The sequence below is a fragment of the Strix aluco genome, chromosome 2 (genome assembly GCF_031877795.1).
Source record: "Strix aluco isolate bStrAlu1 chromosome 2, bStrAlu1.hap1, whole genome shotgun sequence".
Classification (NCBI taxonomy): domain Eukaryota; kingdom Metazoa; phylum Chordata; class Aves; order Strigiformes; family Strigidae; genus Strix; species Strix aluco.
The window spans coordinates 106,247,931-106,266,739 of NC_133932.1; the positions used below are offsets into that span (position 1 = coordinate 106,247,931).

The 18,809-nt window shown below is 43.5% G+C and overlaps 1 protein-coding gene across 3 annotated transcripts in view; it reads right to left on the reverse strand.

The window, feature by feature from the left end:
• Positions 1 to 9,979: 9,979 nt before the first annotated feature.
• Positions 9,980 to 18,809, reverse strand: part of LCP1 (lymphocyte cytosolic protein 1) — a 35,440-nt gene continuing 26,610 nt past the window's right edge. For all 3 annotated transcript variants that reach the window (XM_074815668.1, XM_074815666.1, XM_074815667.1), the window contains exons 11-16: positions 16,339 to 16,417; positions 16,019 to 16,133; positions 15,050 to 15,183; positions 13,926 to 14,049; positions 12,912 to 13,036; positions 9,980 to 11,474 (exon numbers count right to left, since the gene is read on the reverse strand). In XM_074815668.1, the coding sequence (XP_074671769.1) occupies positions 11,342 to 11,474; positions 12,912 to 13,036; positions 13,926 to 14,049; positions 15,050 to 15,183; positions 16,019 to 16,133; positions 16,339 to 16,417 (710 nt within the window). In that variant the 3' untranslated portion in view covers positions 9,980 to 11,341. The remainder of the gene's footprint in view (positions 11,475 to 12,911; positions 13,037 to 13,925; positions 14,050 to 15,049; positions 15,184 to 16,018; positions 16,134 to 16,338; positions 16,418 to 18,809) is intronic.

Consider the following 18,809-nt stretch of genomic DNA (forward strand, 5'->3'; position numbering starts at 1 on the left):
TCCCCAGTGAGTACCCTGGGGTTAATATCTTTGTGAAAATATACCAACACTGAAAATCCCTAAACTGAAGTTGAGTACAAACCGAACACCAAAGGGAAAGAAAAAAAAAGGCTCACGGGAAGTTAAACCCCTGACACCTTACCTAGATTTTGTAGTTCCTATTTTATCTTTTCTAGATGTTGTTCAAACAAATAAGGAGTTCTGGTAAGGTACAGAGGCCATTCCCAGCAAGGGGAGTGGACAGCGCTCTGCCACAGGGATTGATTTTTAAACCAGCAGTTCAGATGCTCTTCCCTCATGTAGGCAAAAGGAAGCTGCCAACAGAGCATAAAATACAGGAGACAAAACCTGGTCATTCAGGTACACTTTCACCTGGAAATGTCTGATGTACAGATAGGAATTTAAAGAAAAATTTGATCTGCTGAGATAGGTGTAACAGAGGAGATGGAAAAGCCAGTGGAGTGGGGTTGCTGGTAACAAAGGAAAGAAAAGGAACATATTTCACTATGTCTTAAAGTGGGGAAAGGGAACACTTTCTGCTATCTATCTTAGAAGAACATTTTGGGCAAGTGGTAGGTGTCAGACATTTTTGTATGTTGGTTGCTTTTTCTTTGGATTCTCCATCTTGTTGCAAAGAGATAGTTCACACACTGTTTGAAAGCTGCTGCCTTCCTACTAGCTTTTTGGTTTCTGGTATGCACTGGAAATATTTCACACCAAAAAAAAGAAAAAAATGGGTGTTTGAGGAAACTAAAAGCACTAGAGGAAATTCTGAGGAAAGGACAAATCAGAGTCTTGTGGTGGTTAAGGCACTGCACAGGTTAAAACACAATAAATAGAAAAGTAAATGTAGGATGAAAGATCAAAAAATAAACAAAAATAAAATGGAAGATGTGGCAGACCAGGAGGCAAAAATGTATATCCCCATGCCTCTTGCTTGTCTGAAAGCCTCAGAGGTCTCATGACCCAAGGTAGGACACAAACCCATTGACTCTCAAGTGTGTGCTGGACATTGCTTATTTGGATCAATTGTCTTTCTGCTTTTTTTTTCCTTCCTTTAGTATTCAAACAATGCAGACAACATCCTCCTCACTGTCTTCGGTCACCAACCTTGGGTGACTAAATGACAGCACCACACCCACTGCAGCCCCTAACTCCATCCCAGCGCCACCAGCCCACCAGCAGCAGCCAAACTGTTTGAATCTGGGTGCCTAAAATGATGGTCCTGGTCAGTAAGCACCTCCATAAAGTGGGCTGATTTTTGAAAGTGTGGAGGTTCCCATTGCAAAGATATTTGTGCTGAGGCACATGTCACACACAAAGACAATTTCTGTGACAGTTCAGTCTCTGAGCAGGTCAGATTTCCTTTCCTGATATAATCTATTTATACTATGTAATTTATACCAGCTATACATTGATTACCCTCAAAGCCTTGTGAGCTGCTGAGGAGGGCTCTAGCTGTACCCAGACAGAACATCAGAAAAAAAAAATACTGACATAACAGAAAGGGATGGGAATGTATTTAGACATCAAACTTAAGCATTAACTTCCCTGCTTCCACCCAGCTGTTAGGGTTTATCATTTGTCCTCTGACTTAGGTTGACATTCCCCCTATCCGCTCATCTCATCTGCTTAGGAAGAGAGAATCATCTCCTCTAACGTTAGCCCTTCCCACTGCAGACTGCTATAGCTGAGTGAGCCATCTCGTGCCACTTGCGTAGGCACTGCAGAGAAGTGGGTGCTTTTCAGGAGCAACTCATGTGTGACGTCCCATGGACATCTGAGAGGGTAATAAAACGCCTGGTCCTGTTCATGGCCACCAGACCTGGGGTGACTCACTTGGAGGTAGGAGGCTACATTTGTTTCAGTGTATCCCATGGATTCTGTATATCTCCCTCCCTCAGCTTGGACACTTCAGATCAGAAGCAATATATGGTGTTCTGAGCTAAAAAAGTCATAAATTAAGATATACTTGCTCTACCTACAACAGGAAATTGTTTATTAACCTTCAAGGATTTCTGAATCTGGAAAGTATTTCCCAGATAAGATGGGAAGAAAAATGCAGTCTTAAAAAATACTGTGAAGGGCAACTATAAAAACAGTTGAGTTAATCAAACATTTAATTTTGCTAATTTCAACCATTGTTTGATTTTTACTCAATGTCAAGGCTTTTTCATAATTTTATTGAAAATTAACTCACATTTCTATGCTCTTTTTTTTAAGACCTGGAGGAAATAAAGTTGAATTTAGGAACTGTTCCAAGGGTAGATTTCAGCCGTTTGAAAGCTTCCTTTCTTGAACAAATATATTTTTCTCTAATTGAGAAATTAATCAAAGCTGATCCTTTCTAGCAACGCTTTTTGCTTCTGATGAATCAGCATTCCCTGATGAGGAGCTGGTTGGTCAAAAATTCTGGCTGAGTTCAAAGGTTTTGCTGCACCTGGATTAGTCATTCCTTCTACACTGGGTAGGTGGACCATGGGCTATGCTCAACTGGTGCCTGCAGGTGTTAGCATAGCACATGTGGCCAGAAGCCTTGCAGTAATGGGGGACAGTTTGATCTGTGTTGGTTTCTGTTAACTTTTAGAGTAGCTTTGAGACATTCACAGGCTTTTATTTAAAAAGGATGATCAGGTCCTAGTTTTCAGAGCAGATAATTAACAAAGTAGTCTCTTGATTTCTTTGTTGAAAATTACATGTGTGGGAATTAGGACTGGTAGTATATAAAGCCTCCTGGTGCCATTTCTATATTGCTTCTTTAAGTATAATCACACTTTGAAGGCAATTCTAAAGAGATATTTCCACTCTTTTGGCTGAACCTCTCCACATTCACATGTAGTAACACCAATGGCCTCTGGATGCTGCATAGGTGTTGTACCTCACCCAGACCAAGCTTTGACACATCTTTGTGTGGTAGTTTTAAAATGTCAGTGCCCAAAAAGGTGGCAGCAGAAGAGGCCAGGCATCCCTGTCCCAGCTAAGTCAGGGTATCTATCATCGCTCAATCACCCTCTGTACCAGCATACACTGGTATGAGAGCACTCATACTTTCTGGAGTCTGCACCAGCATCATGCTGGGCTCCTGCAGCTGGTCTTGCTGGTGAAGGAGAGCCAGCTCCAGAAAGTGGTCAGATAAAACAAGTCAAAGGAGGAAGTGCTTGAACTGCTGCAGCCAGATGGTCTCAAGCAGTTGCAGCAGTGCCACTGAGTAATCTCCAGTGACTCCCATCAGTGGTACCCTTGGCTTTCAGCAACCAAGTGTCACGAGATTTCCTTTAAACTCAAACAGGATTTAAGTATGGCTATCCTCTTTGATCCTGCGGCTTGCACGGTATCCAGCAGCAAGATTTTAAATAACAAGCCTCATCCTGCATCGAGATTCTCAGATCTGAGTCTGTATTTCAGCACGTACCAGAGCCCATGCTAGGTTGGTACTGTCTGTTTGTAACAGTAAACCTGTTAACAAGCACACAGAAGGGGCAGGAGGAGCAGAGGTCAGCTGTTATCAGCAGCCGAACCCCTCAGATCCTTTTCCCTGTTTGAGATTAGCATATTCTACTATTGTTTTGATCCTCCAGAATCCTCTTTTTGCCAGTTAATCAACAATGAGCCTCTCCAGGGACGGGTAATCACACCAATGGATCCATGTGACTGAAGCAGGACACAAAAGCCAAGTGAGTCTGTGCTGTCCTTCTTGGTTCTTTAAATTCAGATTCAAATGCAAAATTAATCTCCTGAAAAATACTTACAGGCTCTTGCCCTTTTTTGTGTGTGTTATCACTGTTGATGAGGCCAAAGGTAACCGCTTAGCATCCTTCCTACATGAGGCAAAGGACAACTAAAATCTAACTAAACTCTGATCTCTGTTGCCTCCCGTGCGATGCAGCTGAGTGCCATTGCTCATGAACCACACAAGGATGCAATTAGTTTAACAGCTCTTTATTATGAATGCAGCAGAACAGAATTAGAACTCAATTTACAAGTCTCCCTTTCAAACCCATTCAGCCATTAAGGCCGCATCATCTTTCAGTTTTCCAAGGCATATAATTGATAAATGATTTCTCCCTGCACACCTCAGCTCCTCATCTTTATTCATGAACCAATTAATCTCTGTAGGACACTGCGATCATTTACATACATGGCCAATGTCACCAACCTCTGTCATTTCATTCTGGAAACAATTTTGCAGCCCATGAAACCACCAGGAGGGGAAAATCTGGACTATGTCTAAATTTCTGTGGTTCTGGCATTTGTCCCTCATGTCATTCCCAAATATAAAAATCAAATGCTACCTGTGCTAGAAAAATGATGGGTAAACCTAGGAAGAAACAGACCTCTCATCCCCAGATGAGTGCTGTACAGACAGTATGTTTCAGTCGTGATTGATAAGTATGAGCAGAGGCTGAATGAAAATACATGTTCAGTTTGTGGTTTTGAGTACTCGGTTATGCCAGCCTATTTTATTCATTTTTTATTCTACTATCCTTGCTGTTTAGCTTTCCAGGGTCAGCAGAGAGAAAGATGCTGTAGTGTATGTGTTGTTTTGGGGAGTTGAAGAAGTGTCTGTACTGGTTAAACACTTTCCTCATGAGCTCTGTTTCCTGAAGGTCTATAATCAACTCCCACCCAAACAACATGTTGTCCAAGTGACTCATGTTTTCTTATTCCCGGTAGATACTGATTTATTTGCCAGTGTCTTAACAAGGAGCACTTGCAAAGCAAGTTTAAATTTGTTAAACAAAGGATATCAAAGGGAGCCACAGGAGCACTACAGGCAGAGCTCTTAAGCGCTTGAGAAAGGTGCTCCAGGCACCACCTACAGAGAGCACGCTTAGGCTAAGGTGCAAGAGAATGGGTGCACACCTGTCCCCCTCTCTGTGTACATGGGTATGTGTGTACATATCAGGAAGGCAATTAACCCTGGAGTAGTGATGTGTTCTGCCTGTCTCTGAGTGCATCAACAGTATTTGCTGCTCTTCTCTGCACTGCTTGCACTTGCTCACATTGCTTGCATGGCATCTGTCAGAGGTTAGAAGAGTGGGCCCTTCCTTTGGGCTTTTGGAGGATTCTGGGGCCTGTTTGGAGGATGCCAGGAGCTGTTTGAGGAGGCTGGTGAAGAGAAGTTCCATGGAGCAAAGCTCCTGCCCCCTTCCATTGACCCCTCTCAGCTGGTGTGGTCCCCATCTCAGAGAGGCACATCTCACTCTCAGCTCATGCTGACCATCAGTCTGCACAAGCAGATACACATTGCAGAGACTCATCACTGTCTCAGCAGAACAGCTCCTGTACAAATGTATCCAAATGGATGCATCCAACTTTTCTGTCCATTGAGGGATGGGAAAGGGAAGAGATGAGCTTTCCTACAGTGCACTCCCAGTGTTGCAGTTGCAGCCCCCCAGCAAAGCAGTGACACCGTTGTGTGGCTGCTCCAGCCCAGCATGGTGCGACTGCTCTGGCAGCTGAAGGCAACTGTGCTGAGAGCTCCTGCAATCTGCATCTAAGAACCATGCTCTGAAACCCCTCTGATTCCTGTTTGGGGTGTCATTTCCAAACCTTTAGGAGATCACTGCGGGCTAGAGAGGGATTTCTGTCACGGTGCTGGGTATTCCCCTGCCCAGAGCCTGTACAAGAAGTGCGATGTGAAATGACCTTATGAGAATTTGCTCCTCTACTAAGCTCAAAGCCTCTGGGTGCTCCTGAATGGATGCCACCAGGTCAGCAGAGGCTGAACCTGTATTAGTAGGTTGTTCCCACGTGTTGTAAAGCTTGGCAAGCCAAGGAGGTTTCTGACAGTGCAGGTCTCATTAGCACATTTCACAACCTCTGAAATTAGCAAACCCTATATTCCTAGCATTTGGCTCGAACAGTGAATTTGTGAAGTTTCTAGAGGCATTTCACTGTTCTGCAAGGTCTGATCACCACATGGGCATCATCACCCCATGTTGGTCTGAGAAAGATTGTGACTGAAGCACAATGGGGCACTATGGCCACATTTCCCTAACATGAAATGTAACAGTGCAGCAAGCAGTGGAGGTAGGGCTGGTGGTGACGACCTGCATCCCTCCTCAGAGATCTCTATTACTTTTCATTGATGTGGCTGATTGAGCCTTTCACTGGCATGTTATTTAACCATGGGACTCTTTCACTAGCACCCAAGCAGCCACAGGTCTTAAGGAGAAGGCATGAAGAGGTTGGTGCACCTAAGGCTTATTGACCACCTCTCAGATGTGCAGGGTGTTCTGCTTCAAGGCTGCAAAATCGAGGGAGGGCATGCTACCTTACTGAGGGGCTGGTCAGAAGACATCTCCCCACCTCAGTGACAAACTGACACGTGCTCTGAGGTGTCCAGTTTGCTTAACTGCAGTAAAGAGCCAGGACAACTTCATAGGCTGCCGGAGGTGCCTGGCAATGGGACATTGCTTCTCTCCCTGTGTGAATCACAGCAGCACCGTGCATGTCAGTCACCTGCTAGGAGATTTCCTGAGTGAATGTGTGGGGTTCCCCTCCATGCTTTGTGTGTTTACAGATATTCATTGCTGTATTCCTTTAGATCCTTAACTCATACACTTAATGAGTGCCTGCCCTGAAGGAGTTCAGTACTTCTATGCATGATTGGTTATGTAGCTTTCCGCTCTTTTCAGACATATCATTACCTGTGAGCACATGACCTGTGTGAATTCTGGTCTTTCTTGGCTTTGGACAATTTATCATGGATCTGTAATAGCAATAGTAACTTTCACCCTGGAAGAAAATTAGTTTTTCTGTAAGACACTGTTGCCTTTATAAAGTGATCAGGACATGAAAAGTAAATAAGGTGCAATGAAACAAAAACCAGTGGTTGAAAAATACAGTAATTTTGCGTAATGAGAACTAAGACTCAGAGCTGTGTGTTACTTTCAGCGCAGCAAAGGAACCATCAGTGGAACGACAGTTTTCCTGGTGGCAGAAGAGAACTGCCTCTGAGCACTGATTCACGTAAAAAATATGAACAAAATGAGAACATTATCAAGTGGCATTGGTCCTAATTCAGAGTTTCACCACACTAAGCTATAAAAAGTCCGCAGATATCACCTTACCAGTACACAGAGCTCCTCTATTTACTGACTTGCTTAATGAACAGCTTCTTAGGTTTGTGGATAAATTTTAACTCTGATGTTGCTCATGACACAGCAGGCAATGAGGCTCAGGCATTCAGTGGTGCTACTCTCTGCTGCTTGCCTTATCTGCTTGCCTGAAAAGTACTGAACTTAAAGTGGCTGAGCAGCCTGGAGGAAAACACTCCCAAATTCTTGACAAGTCTGTTCTCCAGATGGTGGGGGAGGCTGCCAGAAATGGCAGAAGTTGGAGATCTGGAGGGTCACGGTAGCAAATCAACACATGGGTTTGCAAGATCAGAGGCACCGGGATCCATTTCTCCATCAAGCTGAAAGCAGCGGTAGCTGAGCACTTGCTGTAGGACTGGTGCTGCTCATGTGCTTTTTGCAGCCATCTGCCAGAGATAGGGTCCTGTTTTCCAAGTGGGAGCCAGATTGAAGCTGCTGCTCAGTTAGGCAGCAATGACACCAAGGCCTGAAGTCTGTAATCAGGCGCACAGCAGTATTAAGCTGCACTTGGAAGGAGGTGTGATGTCAGCTTGGGGTTTTGGTTCAATTCCATCTCTGAAGAAAGTAGAAACATGACTTTATCTGCACAAGAGCACAGCAGCCAGCCGTACTACTTGCTATACCCTTTCTAAGGCCAGAATAGATGATTTCTAGCCAGGATAGATGATTTACAAGAAGGTGTAAAAACCTCATCATGCACCTAATTATGCATTACTACACTATGGGGGGATATTTCTTTCTGAGTCCATCTGGTGATCAGACTGTACCCTGAAGCATGCGGATTGATTGCCCTCAAGGATTTTTCTCCTAGTTAGTCTAACTGCTGATGCTTTATTTTTATTCATGTGAATGTCTAAGCCTTTTTGAAGCTTTGAAAATTATGATTAATTGTGCAATGAAAATCAATAATGGAAGTGCCTACAAAGCCAGCTTGATTTGGGAGTGAATCCCAAAGACAGCTGCTTCCTCTAAGAATGATGGAAAAAGTTGGAGAAAAGCAACAGCAAAAAATTCCAGATCCTGTTTTTTTGTGATGTTTGTCATGAGTTTAACCCCTTCAGCATCTGCTGGGAGCTTTATTACCGGCTCCAATTACCAGTTCATGAAAGCAAAACCTCAAGTCTACCAAATAAACAAGAATACCCAGTTAAACAGAGGTGCATTGAAAAGTGAAAATGTTTTTACTCTTGTACCAGAATGCAGCTATTCCCGCACCATCGGGTCCATGACAGCTTTATTTTTCAAGGGAGATTATAGAGATAGGGATGAAGATCTAGTAAGGCATTTACTATAGTACCCCTGCCAACAGCACTTACTCCCTTTTGCACACTGGCAGGTGCTAGCCTTTTGCCTAGGGTTAAATATCCCGGTTTTTCTCTATTTCCCAGAGGAAAGCATTTTCGGAGTTCATGCATGCCAGTCTCTAAAACTCCAGATAGAGTGACTGCCATCTCCTGGTTAGCTCTCCCTGCTGCACTGGTGCCAGGGCTCACCGCTGGTGCAGAGCTGCAGGTTGGGGCTCAGTGATAGTGTCCCAAAACGCAGCCTGGGGGCAGGGGACTAGCAACGGGGAGGGCTGTATGGCAGGGTGCCTGGCTTCAGTGCTGGGATGCTGAGGAGGAGGAGGAAAAGCAGCCCCCTTCGTAAAACGTGCTTCAAATAATAGTGTACATCACCTGGCCGCTCTCCAGAGCCTGAGCCAGAGGCAGGTTTCGATCTCCAGGGTCCCCAGGCAATGCATAATGTGTGAAAGCCTCCTCTCCCTTCCTCTCTGGGCAGGCTCCTCTAAAAATCCTAACTCCGTGCAAAAAACTGAGTTGCTAAGGGCTGGTGAATGGGAAATGCCTGGAAATCCATTCTTCTCCCTGGGGAGAGCAAGTGCCTGCATTCATTGGGGACCAAGGGAAAAGCCCCCCTCTCACCATCTCCCATCTGTCATCTACTTCATCCCTCACATCCACCCCTGTGTCTGGGGTGAGGGCATCTCCCTGAGACACAGAACCTGGAGCAGGGCAGTCTTCAGGCGGGATCACCTGGCCTCTTCAGATCTATACTGTCTATCCAGCTGAAAATGGCCCCTGCAGTTTGCAAACATACACGCATGCATGCAACTCACACAAAATACATGGTCATCCCACCTGACAGAAATGCTGTGGTCACAGTTCCTGCCTGCAGTTTCCTCTCTGGTTTACCTCTGCAGGACTCCCAAGTCAAACAACATAAGAGAGGGGCAGACAGCTTTTCAGTGCCACCCGTCTTGTATGGCAACAGCGGGTCCTACACCTGAAAAGAGGAGCAGCATAGGTGTTGTGCTCTGGTAACTCCTCTTTGCTGGACACTAAGCTGGGGTGACGTCTCCATCATCTAACACTCAAGATGTTCTCCTCCTCTGCCAGCACTGGGAAATATTGTGACCAGATGGAGTAGGTCTTAGGACACTGTACCTTTCCCACCTTGTATTAAATACATAGGTTCATGAGAGGAACAGGGCAGCCAGATCTGATCAGGAACAGGATCTGACCATTAGTACAGAAACCAAGTAGCATGTTTGCACTGCAGAATGCCTAAAGAACCAAAGTTTATGGGTATATGAGCAAAGGAAGAGGATGATGGGTATTGTGCTGAATGGAGTAAATCATACTGGGTCAGGCTGCAGGTCCAGCCAACACAGTGTCCTGTCTTCGGCAGTGTCTCAGAGCGGCATGTTCAGAAATGACCTAGGAAATGATTCTTCCTGTTCTCTGTGGTTTCAATAACAATGTGGAAGACACATCCTTAGCGAGCCCACTGTTGCTTTTTTTAAATCTCTCCCTGTTTCAACTATAGGATACACACTTCCCCATTACACATGTATTACTAAAAGCAAAGACTACACATTTGGCTTCATAGAACATTTTATTTGGAGAGACTTCTCATGTCATTGAATACTAGTTCTTTATTAAGGCAATTCTGAAAGGGCTGGAGGGAAGGGAAGGGGAGAGGGAGGGAACTGAGACTGTGTCAACGGGATTGCATTAAGGCAAGATTCCCTCCTTCTGCATTTCACCATAGTAAAATCCACATAAAGGCCAGAACAGTAAATGACTCATGCCAAGGAAGAGATTCAGTGCAAATATATCCCACTGACTATCCGTAGACAGGGCTAGGACCTCAACTGAGGCAAATTGACTGCACCTTGTTAGCCGCAAAGCTGTGCTGATTTAGCTCCATTGAGGATCCCAGGCTGGGTTCAGGGGAGCATTTTAGTATGTGTTTCATATGTAAGCACAGATTTAAATGCTCTCCTGAATCAGGGCCATAGCCCTTCAAGTGCAAGTCTGTGAAGTAAACAGAGTTTAATTTTTATTCACTACATAAATATGTCATTCTGCATCCCTTTGGTTCACTTCTTATCATATTGCTGCTGAGTATATCCCCTTAGTTTCTTTAACATGGTTTTCATTTCTATCATGCTTTGCAATCTGCTTATGTTTTAAGTGTATTATGACATAAAAATGAATTATCCTTTGGAGAGCATTTCTTGCAACGGTTCCAGAGTTTGGGTGTTCTTGGAGGACCAGGTTATGGTATGTTCTTTTCAGTGAGTAGTAATGTACTGTGTGAGTAATGCCACTGACAGCAGAGGCATAACTTGCAGGGAAAAGTACTGCTCACTTCACATATCAGCAACACATTGCAAACCCCAAACACTTTTCTTTCCACAAGAATTTCCTAAGAGGATCCTACTGTTCCAAAAATATAGTCACTAATACTTGCATTGGCTTGGGGAAACCCCTCTTGTTATCCCAGGTGCAAACTGAAGGAAAGTACGGCAGAAATGCTACCAAAAGCATGAAAACATTTTCAGGCAGAAGCAGTATATAACATTTCATAATCCTAAAAGCTGTCTCTTTTTCACAAGACAAAGATCTCCAGGTGACCTCTGACAGAAAATTCTGGTATCCATTAATAAAAGGATATGTATAGGCCTCGCTATTGAAAACTTATTCAGGAATGTGAAATGGTTATATCTAGCAAAGTGGAAAATAAGGCAAAGAAATCAAGCACATATTACTGTTCAAAAAAAAAACATTTCCTGGATACATGTGGATACACAACTTTTGTATGATCTGGAACTGTGTAACATTCATGCCTTAAAATCACAAGCACCCTGCATATTTCCGTTATACAGAGAAGAGCATCCAGTTTGAGGGAATCAAAGGGATGAATACCAAGCATCAGTACAAGTCTTTTGTGCTTTAAACCTTCTTCATGCCTTTTCCCATAAGGCAAGCAAACACTGTCATAACCATTTTGGGTTTTACTTCAACCAGGTCTTCTGGAAGGGCATAGACTCTTGCTCCAATCTTTCTTGCCATAGAGATGGCATATCTGCATTGCAGGGATGAAAAAAAAAAAAAAAAAAAAAAAAGAAGAAATAAATTAGTGCAGTAGCATTGATTTTCCCTCTGTTAAGCAGTTTTTTACATGATCAGTACCAGAGTGAGCTTGGAACTTTCTTACTGATTCATCAAAATTAAACTTTTCTATAAGAATGTATGAGACAGGTTCATAGAGAACTACATTTCTAGTAAAGGTAGACAGTATTCCATGATAGTTAGAGCACTGATTACCTGCAGCTTGGAAGATTGCAGGTCAAACTCTGATATGAAACATTTAGTCTCCCACCCCCTGAAAGATTATCCTCACAACCAGACATTCTGGTCTTGTTCTCCCTCAATCACTGCAACTCAGTCTTTGCACATAAACAAATTCACAAGATTGGAAAGCAGGAGGCTGATGTTGGTGGAGATCAGTGTTGTTGGAAATCAACATTCAGAGACTTCTACTTGAGTCACAACCCAGAATTTGCAAGCTGACCTTTCCATCTCTCTGCTCAGAGTGCACTGTTGCATGGCTACTGGATGTTCTCCAGTGGGTATGTCTCTTCTATTTTTTTAATGAAAAAAGCTAGAAAATCTCAGGTTCTTCCCACTGCAGAGCACATACATTTGTGAAATTCTCCCAAAAATGCAGAGAAACATGGGGGGTGGGGGTGGAGAAGGAAGAAAGTGAGGGGAAAAGAGGAAAGCATCAGCAGAGGGATGAAGAAATTAAGTAAGGAGAGAAGCACATGTAGGATTGCAAGGAAAGAAAGAGAACAGATGGTAGGAAATGGAAAGGAAAAAGAACAGTGGGAAAAATGATGGCATCTCTGATTGCCTTAGAGTCACCCTATTCTCTTTTTCAGTTGTCACATAGCGAAGGAGAAGCTAAAGTGATGATCAGACTGGGAGGTGATGTGTATAACTCTGAAAGGAAAGGGAGATGCCCCCAGGATTGGCTCTCTGCTAGGAAATGGTTTGCACTCAGGAAAAAACAATTAATATCCATGTCCATAAAACCAGTTTTGCAGGCATGAATCCTGTGCTCCCCCTTCTCTCTTAAATATGCCCTTGTTCCACCTGTATGTGACTAAAGAGATATCATGACCTCTAATCACTGGTTTCCATGGCTCACCATTGTTGGCATTGTTCCCTGATCTCTGAAAGAATTTTAAATTCAATAAGAGAAAATAGGAGCTTGTGAAGCTAAGTGATTTTGATCCCTTCAAGGGAATTATAAAGCAGGAATTATAACATTACACACTTCATTTCCATTGGTAGTCTTTTTTACTGCCTAGCTCCTAGACTTCATGCTTCTAACTCTGGAGGTATTTCTCAGTGGAGGTTGTGCCAGATAAGAATGATAGCAGAGCAGTTTTCAAAGACAGAGTCAGACAAGCCTGAGCAGGTAACTTGTGTTAAGTGTCACTTGGCACGAACGTACTTAGCATTATTTAGTTTCTCCTCAGCATTCAAGTCCTCTGTTTTCAAGAGGTCATATTTGATTGATCCTGGTTGAATGGCATCAATGAGATCCAGGACTGGCATGCTGGTGCTGATTTTGCTATCCTGCATAGATGAAAAATACAATTAGATGCAAGAACAGGGTGACAGATCTCCCACAAAGCCAGAGTCTAGGCTCAAGAGTAATGGACAGCTCAGTCAAATACCATTTAGATCTTCACAAAGGGCTGTTTAGGATAATTTTTCATCTAAGGCAGACTAAGAACCCTTTCACTGATTTTTTTTTTTTTTCCCCCAATGGATGAGACATCATTAAAGCAATAGATGGGGTGCTGGGCTAGTGAACTTGCTTCCTGTGGGGAGATGACACTGAGACACATCTACTGATGAAAGGTGTGAGGGGGACCAGATCGGTGACTCCTGAGCTCATTACATGAAGTCTGATGGATCTGTCCTCACCTGGTGCAAACTGCTGATTTGCATTCACTGAGTGTTCTCCAGCTTGGGAGGTGTTGTGAACGGACTAGCAAAATTGGAAGCTCTCTGGAATTGGTCTGTCTGTTTATATGGTACTTTTCAAAATAGGGCAACATACCCCTGAATGGTACTACCAGGTTATAAACGTATTGCTATTCTTTTTAATACCATCATTTGTAATTGCTGTTGTTTAATAGTCAACAGGACAGCAGTTCTTGCTTAATTCCAGTCATCATTCCTGGCTCTATACTTGAATTTTCTATGTCATACTGGCATTCAATGTGTTTTCTGTTATATTCATCTCATGTTTCTGTTACCTTTTCATAGTAAAGCCCCTTGAATGAAATCTGTGTATCTGAACATGCCTTTAAAAGGGAATGAAAAATAATCAAACTATGTAGTTAGTTATATCATAACGTAGTGTGTGCATGTATATATGTCTATATACAGGCAATGTATATAACAAACACACTGAATAAGAGATCCCTAAGCAGAGACTTCTAACAAAAAAACATACCTTGAAACTGGAGATGGTTGAATCCTTCCCAGCTGCAGTCAGTGTTTCATTGACCCAGCTGACAATGATTTCATCATTAACCTTCTCTCCACCGCCAATGTCTTCAAGGATATTCAGGGTGTACCTTAAGAGGGAAGCCAGGATACCTGTATTTGCTTGAAGTCTACCATAACCTCAGAAACATCCTGTATGTGCACAGCTTGACTGGGATCACCCCAAGAGTCCTCTTAGACCTGATATTCTCCTGCTTCCCACACACTCACAGTGTATATGAATTCTATTATAACATGATAATTAATCTAATGGATCTAATTCATTCCAAATTCCCTAATCACTGTTTTGGAGTGTCAAAATTTTTTGATACTCAAAATTCCTAAAAGGTCCCTCTTAGTGGATCTTGGTGTAAATGACTCATTCCCATAGTGCTTAAAAAAATAATCACTAACGTTAGGGCCAGAAAGGAGTTGTTATGCTCATCTAAAACTGATCTTCTGCATAAACACAGGCCTGGAATATTTCGCTTATATGTCAGTGTACATCTTGGAAAGACATCCCAAATTGATGGCAAGTAATCACCACATCCCTAGATTAATTACCTGCCTAATAAACCTATACTTTGCTTTATAGACTGAATTTAGTCTGTATTCAGTTCCTAACCAGTGGGTCTCTTTACACCCAGTTATGGAGCTCTTACACACACACACACACACACACAGAATTACATTAAAGTGGGAAGAGCTACCGAATTTCATCCGCTTCAGGTAGCAGATTACAAAACTTCTGCATCAGTTCCTTGTTTCCAGTACACTCTCCCCATTCCCTGATACAGAGACCTTTCAACTTCTTTTTCTCTCTTCCATGCAATGAACATTTATTCATGCTATACAGTGACAATAATCTTCTGCATGAGCCGACTACTGGCCTTGCCCACAAGATAAAGTGCTTCCTGATCACATTCCTAACTAGGAGTGAGCAAAAGGTTAGCCTGTCTTTGCATATAAGTATAAACAGAGGAGCGAGAAATCTGTAGCCTGTAGAGCCTTCTCAGTGATAGCATCAGGAAACTGTTACAATGCAAACTGAGTATACCAAAACACTCTGAAGTTTGTGTCTGACTGCCATACCTCCTCATCAACTGCCAGATTAAGGCCAGTGTGAGCGTACGGTTTCCTTCATTCAGATCTTGCCCAGCGATGCCAACAAGGGAAAATTTGGCTTGATTCTTTCCCAGTTCCACTGCATAGTTGCAGTTTTCAAGCTGTTAATGACAGGGTCAATTAGTGCAGTTCAAAAATATAGAAAAAAAGAAGACAAGACACTGTTACTTTAAATTCTTTGGATCGCTTAGCCCAGATCCTTCTGGGCAGACAGGAGCATTGGAGCTCTCTGATAATACAGCTGTTAGACTACCAGCAGCCAGTTCCATCCCAAAAATACCATGGTAAACAGTTAACATAGAAGGAAACGTTATATCATCAGGGCATGAAAAACAGATTACCTTGGAAAATACATATCTATGGCTCATGGGTACCTCTAGCATCATAGCATTGCACTGAGACAAAGGATTAGTGTCTCAGTCAATATTTTAGGTCAGTTAATCACTCTGGCCTAACTGGATGGAACTACTCATCCAGATAGCTGGGAGAAAGCTTTGTATTTAGCAGCAACTCTGTGATCGGTTCTTGAGGCATCTGGTCAAGAATGCTTATCATCACTGTCTTCATTTGATGTGGAGGGCAGTGATCCAGATGGCTGCAATTAAGCTGGTAACACATGACTCATGGTGAAGATGCATTATAATTGGTGACTAATACAGTAGGAAAAGTGGTCTGCAAATGCAGTTTTTAAATATTGACACAAAAGGTGTCAAGTCTTTTTACTTTACAAATATTGTTCACCTGTCAACAGAGCCAGTGAGTCAAATATATGTTTCTTTTTCAGGATGAAAAATTATTCACTGAATAGAAAAAATCATTTAATGTGCTGTACTTGGGTCTTGAGAGCAACATGAGCACCCACATTGCTGTTTGAAATGCTAGAGACATCTTTTGAGGATAAGGCATTGATACTGGAGCTATTCCAGCTTTTTGTACCTTCTTCATGTTGCCACCCAGTTTAGGATATGGTGGTTTGTTCACTCTGTTCCAGTCTACTGGCACTTTGATCTTTTCATAAAGCTGGAAGATAACCAAGGCATCTGACAGGTCACTGAAAACAATAAAACAATAAAAAGGTATATCATTGTCCAAAAAACAAAGGAAAGGAACCCAACTAAACTATTAGTAGAGATAAACTTATTTTCCAAAAAAGAAAAAGAAGTATGTATTCTTACAGGGTCCAATAGTTTTTATGTTTTGTAAACAATTTGCTGGCTGTATTTATCATCTGAAGGAAGTGTAATACCTTCTCTTACCTATATAAGTGATTTACACGTGGATTAACACCCAGGGAGTTCATCCAGTTCCTGAACGTCCTCTCTTCCCTTGTCTCACCTAAAACAACAGATACATCAATCAACAGGCCTGCAAAAAACAACACTCCAGTAAAATAAGTGTCTTGTGATGAAACCATAACTCAGAATTTACAGTGCACTGAGCCATAAACAGAAGGAGACACTGGTTGACGTGTGAATTAAGAGAGCACGATGCAGCATGTAGTATTTCTTCATACCCTATATATTGTAGTATTTATGCAGATTGGCCTTGAAATCATAGAATCACAGAATGGTTTGGGTTGGAAGGGATCTTCAGGATCATCTAGTTCCAACCCCCCTGCCATGGGCAGGGACACCTTCCACTAGACCAAGTTGCTCAAAGCCCCGTCCAACCTGGCCTTGAACACTTCCAGGGAGGGGGAATTCACAACTTCTCCGGGCAACCTGTGCTAGTGTCTCACCACCCTCACAGGAAAGAATTTCTTCCTTATAGCTAACCTAAATCCACCCTCCTTCAGTTTAAAGCCATTACACCCTGTCCTATCACTGTATGCCTTTATAAAAACTCCCTCTCCAGCTTTCCTGTAGGCCCCCTTTAGGTACTGGAAGGCCACTATAAGGTCTCCCTGGACCCTCCTCTTCTCCAGGCTGAACAAACCCAACTCTCTCAGCCCGTCCGCATAAGGGAGGTGCTCCAGCCCCCTGATCATCTTCGTGGCCTCCTCTGGACCTGCTCCAACAGGTCCATGTCCTTCTTATATTGGGGGCCCTAGAGCTGGACACAGCACTCCAGGTGGGGTCTCACAAGAGCAGAGTAGAGAGGGAGAATTACCTCCCTTGACCTGCTGGCCACAATTCTCTTGATGAAGCCCAGGATACAGTTGGCATTCTGGGCTGTGAGTGCACATTGCTGGCTCATAGTCAGTTTTCTATCCACTAGTCCCAAGTCTTTCTCCTCAGGGCTGCTCTCAATCCACTCATCACCCAGCCTGGATTTGTGCATGGGATTGCCCCAACCCATGTGCAGGACCTTGCATTTGGCCTTGTTGAACTTCATGAGGTTTGCATGGGCCCACCTCTCCAGCCTGTCAAGGTCCCTCTGGATGGCACATCCCTTCCCTCCAGCGTGTCAACTGCACCACACAGCTTGGTGTCATCAGCAAACTTGCTGAGGGTGCACTCAATCCCACTGTCCATGTCACCAACAAAGATGTTAAACAGCGCTGGTTCCGATACTGACCCCTGAGGAACACCAGATGTCACTGGTCTCCACTTGGACATCGAGTCATTGACCACAACTCTTTAAGTGTGAACATCCAGCCAGTTCCTCATCCACCAAGAGGTCCATCTGTCATATCCATGTCTCTCCAATTTAGAGACAAGGATGTTGTGTGAGACATTGTCAAATGCTTTGCACAAGTCCAGGTAGATGATGTCAGTTTCTCTTCCCCTATGCACCAGCACTGTAACTCCATCACAGAAGGCCACCACATTTGTCAGGCACGATCTGCCCTCAGTGAAGCCATGTTGGCTGTCACCAATCACCTCCTTATTTTCCATGTGCCCTAGCATAGTTTCCAGTAGGATCCGCTCCATGATCTTGCTGGGCACAGAGGTGAGACTGACTGGCCTGTAGTTCCCTGGGTCTTCTTTACTTCTCTTTTTAAAAATGGGGGTTATGCTTCCCCTTTTCCAGAAATTTACCAGACTGCCATAACTTTTAAACTAGGGTGGATAGTGGCTTAGCCACTTCATCTGCCAGTACCCTCAGGACCCACAGATGCATTTCATCAGGTCCCATGGACTTGTGCACCTTCAGGTTCCTTAGATGGACTCAAACCTGATCTTCTCCTACAGTGGGCAGTTCTTCATTCTCCCAGACTCCGCCTTTGCCTTCTGTGACTTGGGGAGTGTGATGGGAGCCCTTGCCAGTGAAGATTGAGGCAAAAAAGTCATTGAGTAACCTCAGACTTCTCCATTTTCCACATAACCAGGTCTCCCATTTCCTTCCAGAGAGGGCCCACATTTTCCATAGTCTTCTTTTTACCACTGAAATACATATAGAAACTTTTTTTGTTGCCCTTAACATCCCTGGCCAGATTTAATTCTATCAGGGCTTAGTTTTCCTAACCTGATCTCTGGCTGCTCAGACAATTTCTCTGTATTCCTCCCAGGCTATCTGTCCTTGCTTCCACCCTCTGTAGGCTTCCTTTTTGTGTTTGAGTTTGTCCAGGAGCTCTTTGTTCATCCACGCAGACCTCCTGGCATTTTTGCGTGACTTCCTCTTTGTTGGGATGCATTGTTCCTGAGCTTGGAGGAGGTGATCCTTGAATATTAACCAGCTTTCTTGGGCCCCTCTTCCCTCCAGGGCTTTATCCCATGCTACTCTGCCAAGCAGATCCCTGAAGAGGCCAAAGTCTGCTCTCCTGAAGTCCAGGGTAGCAAGATTG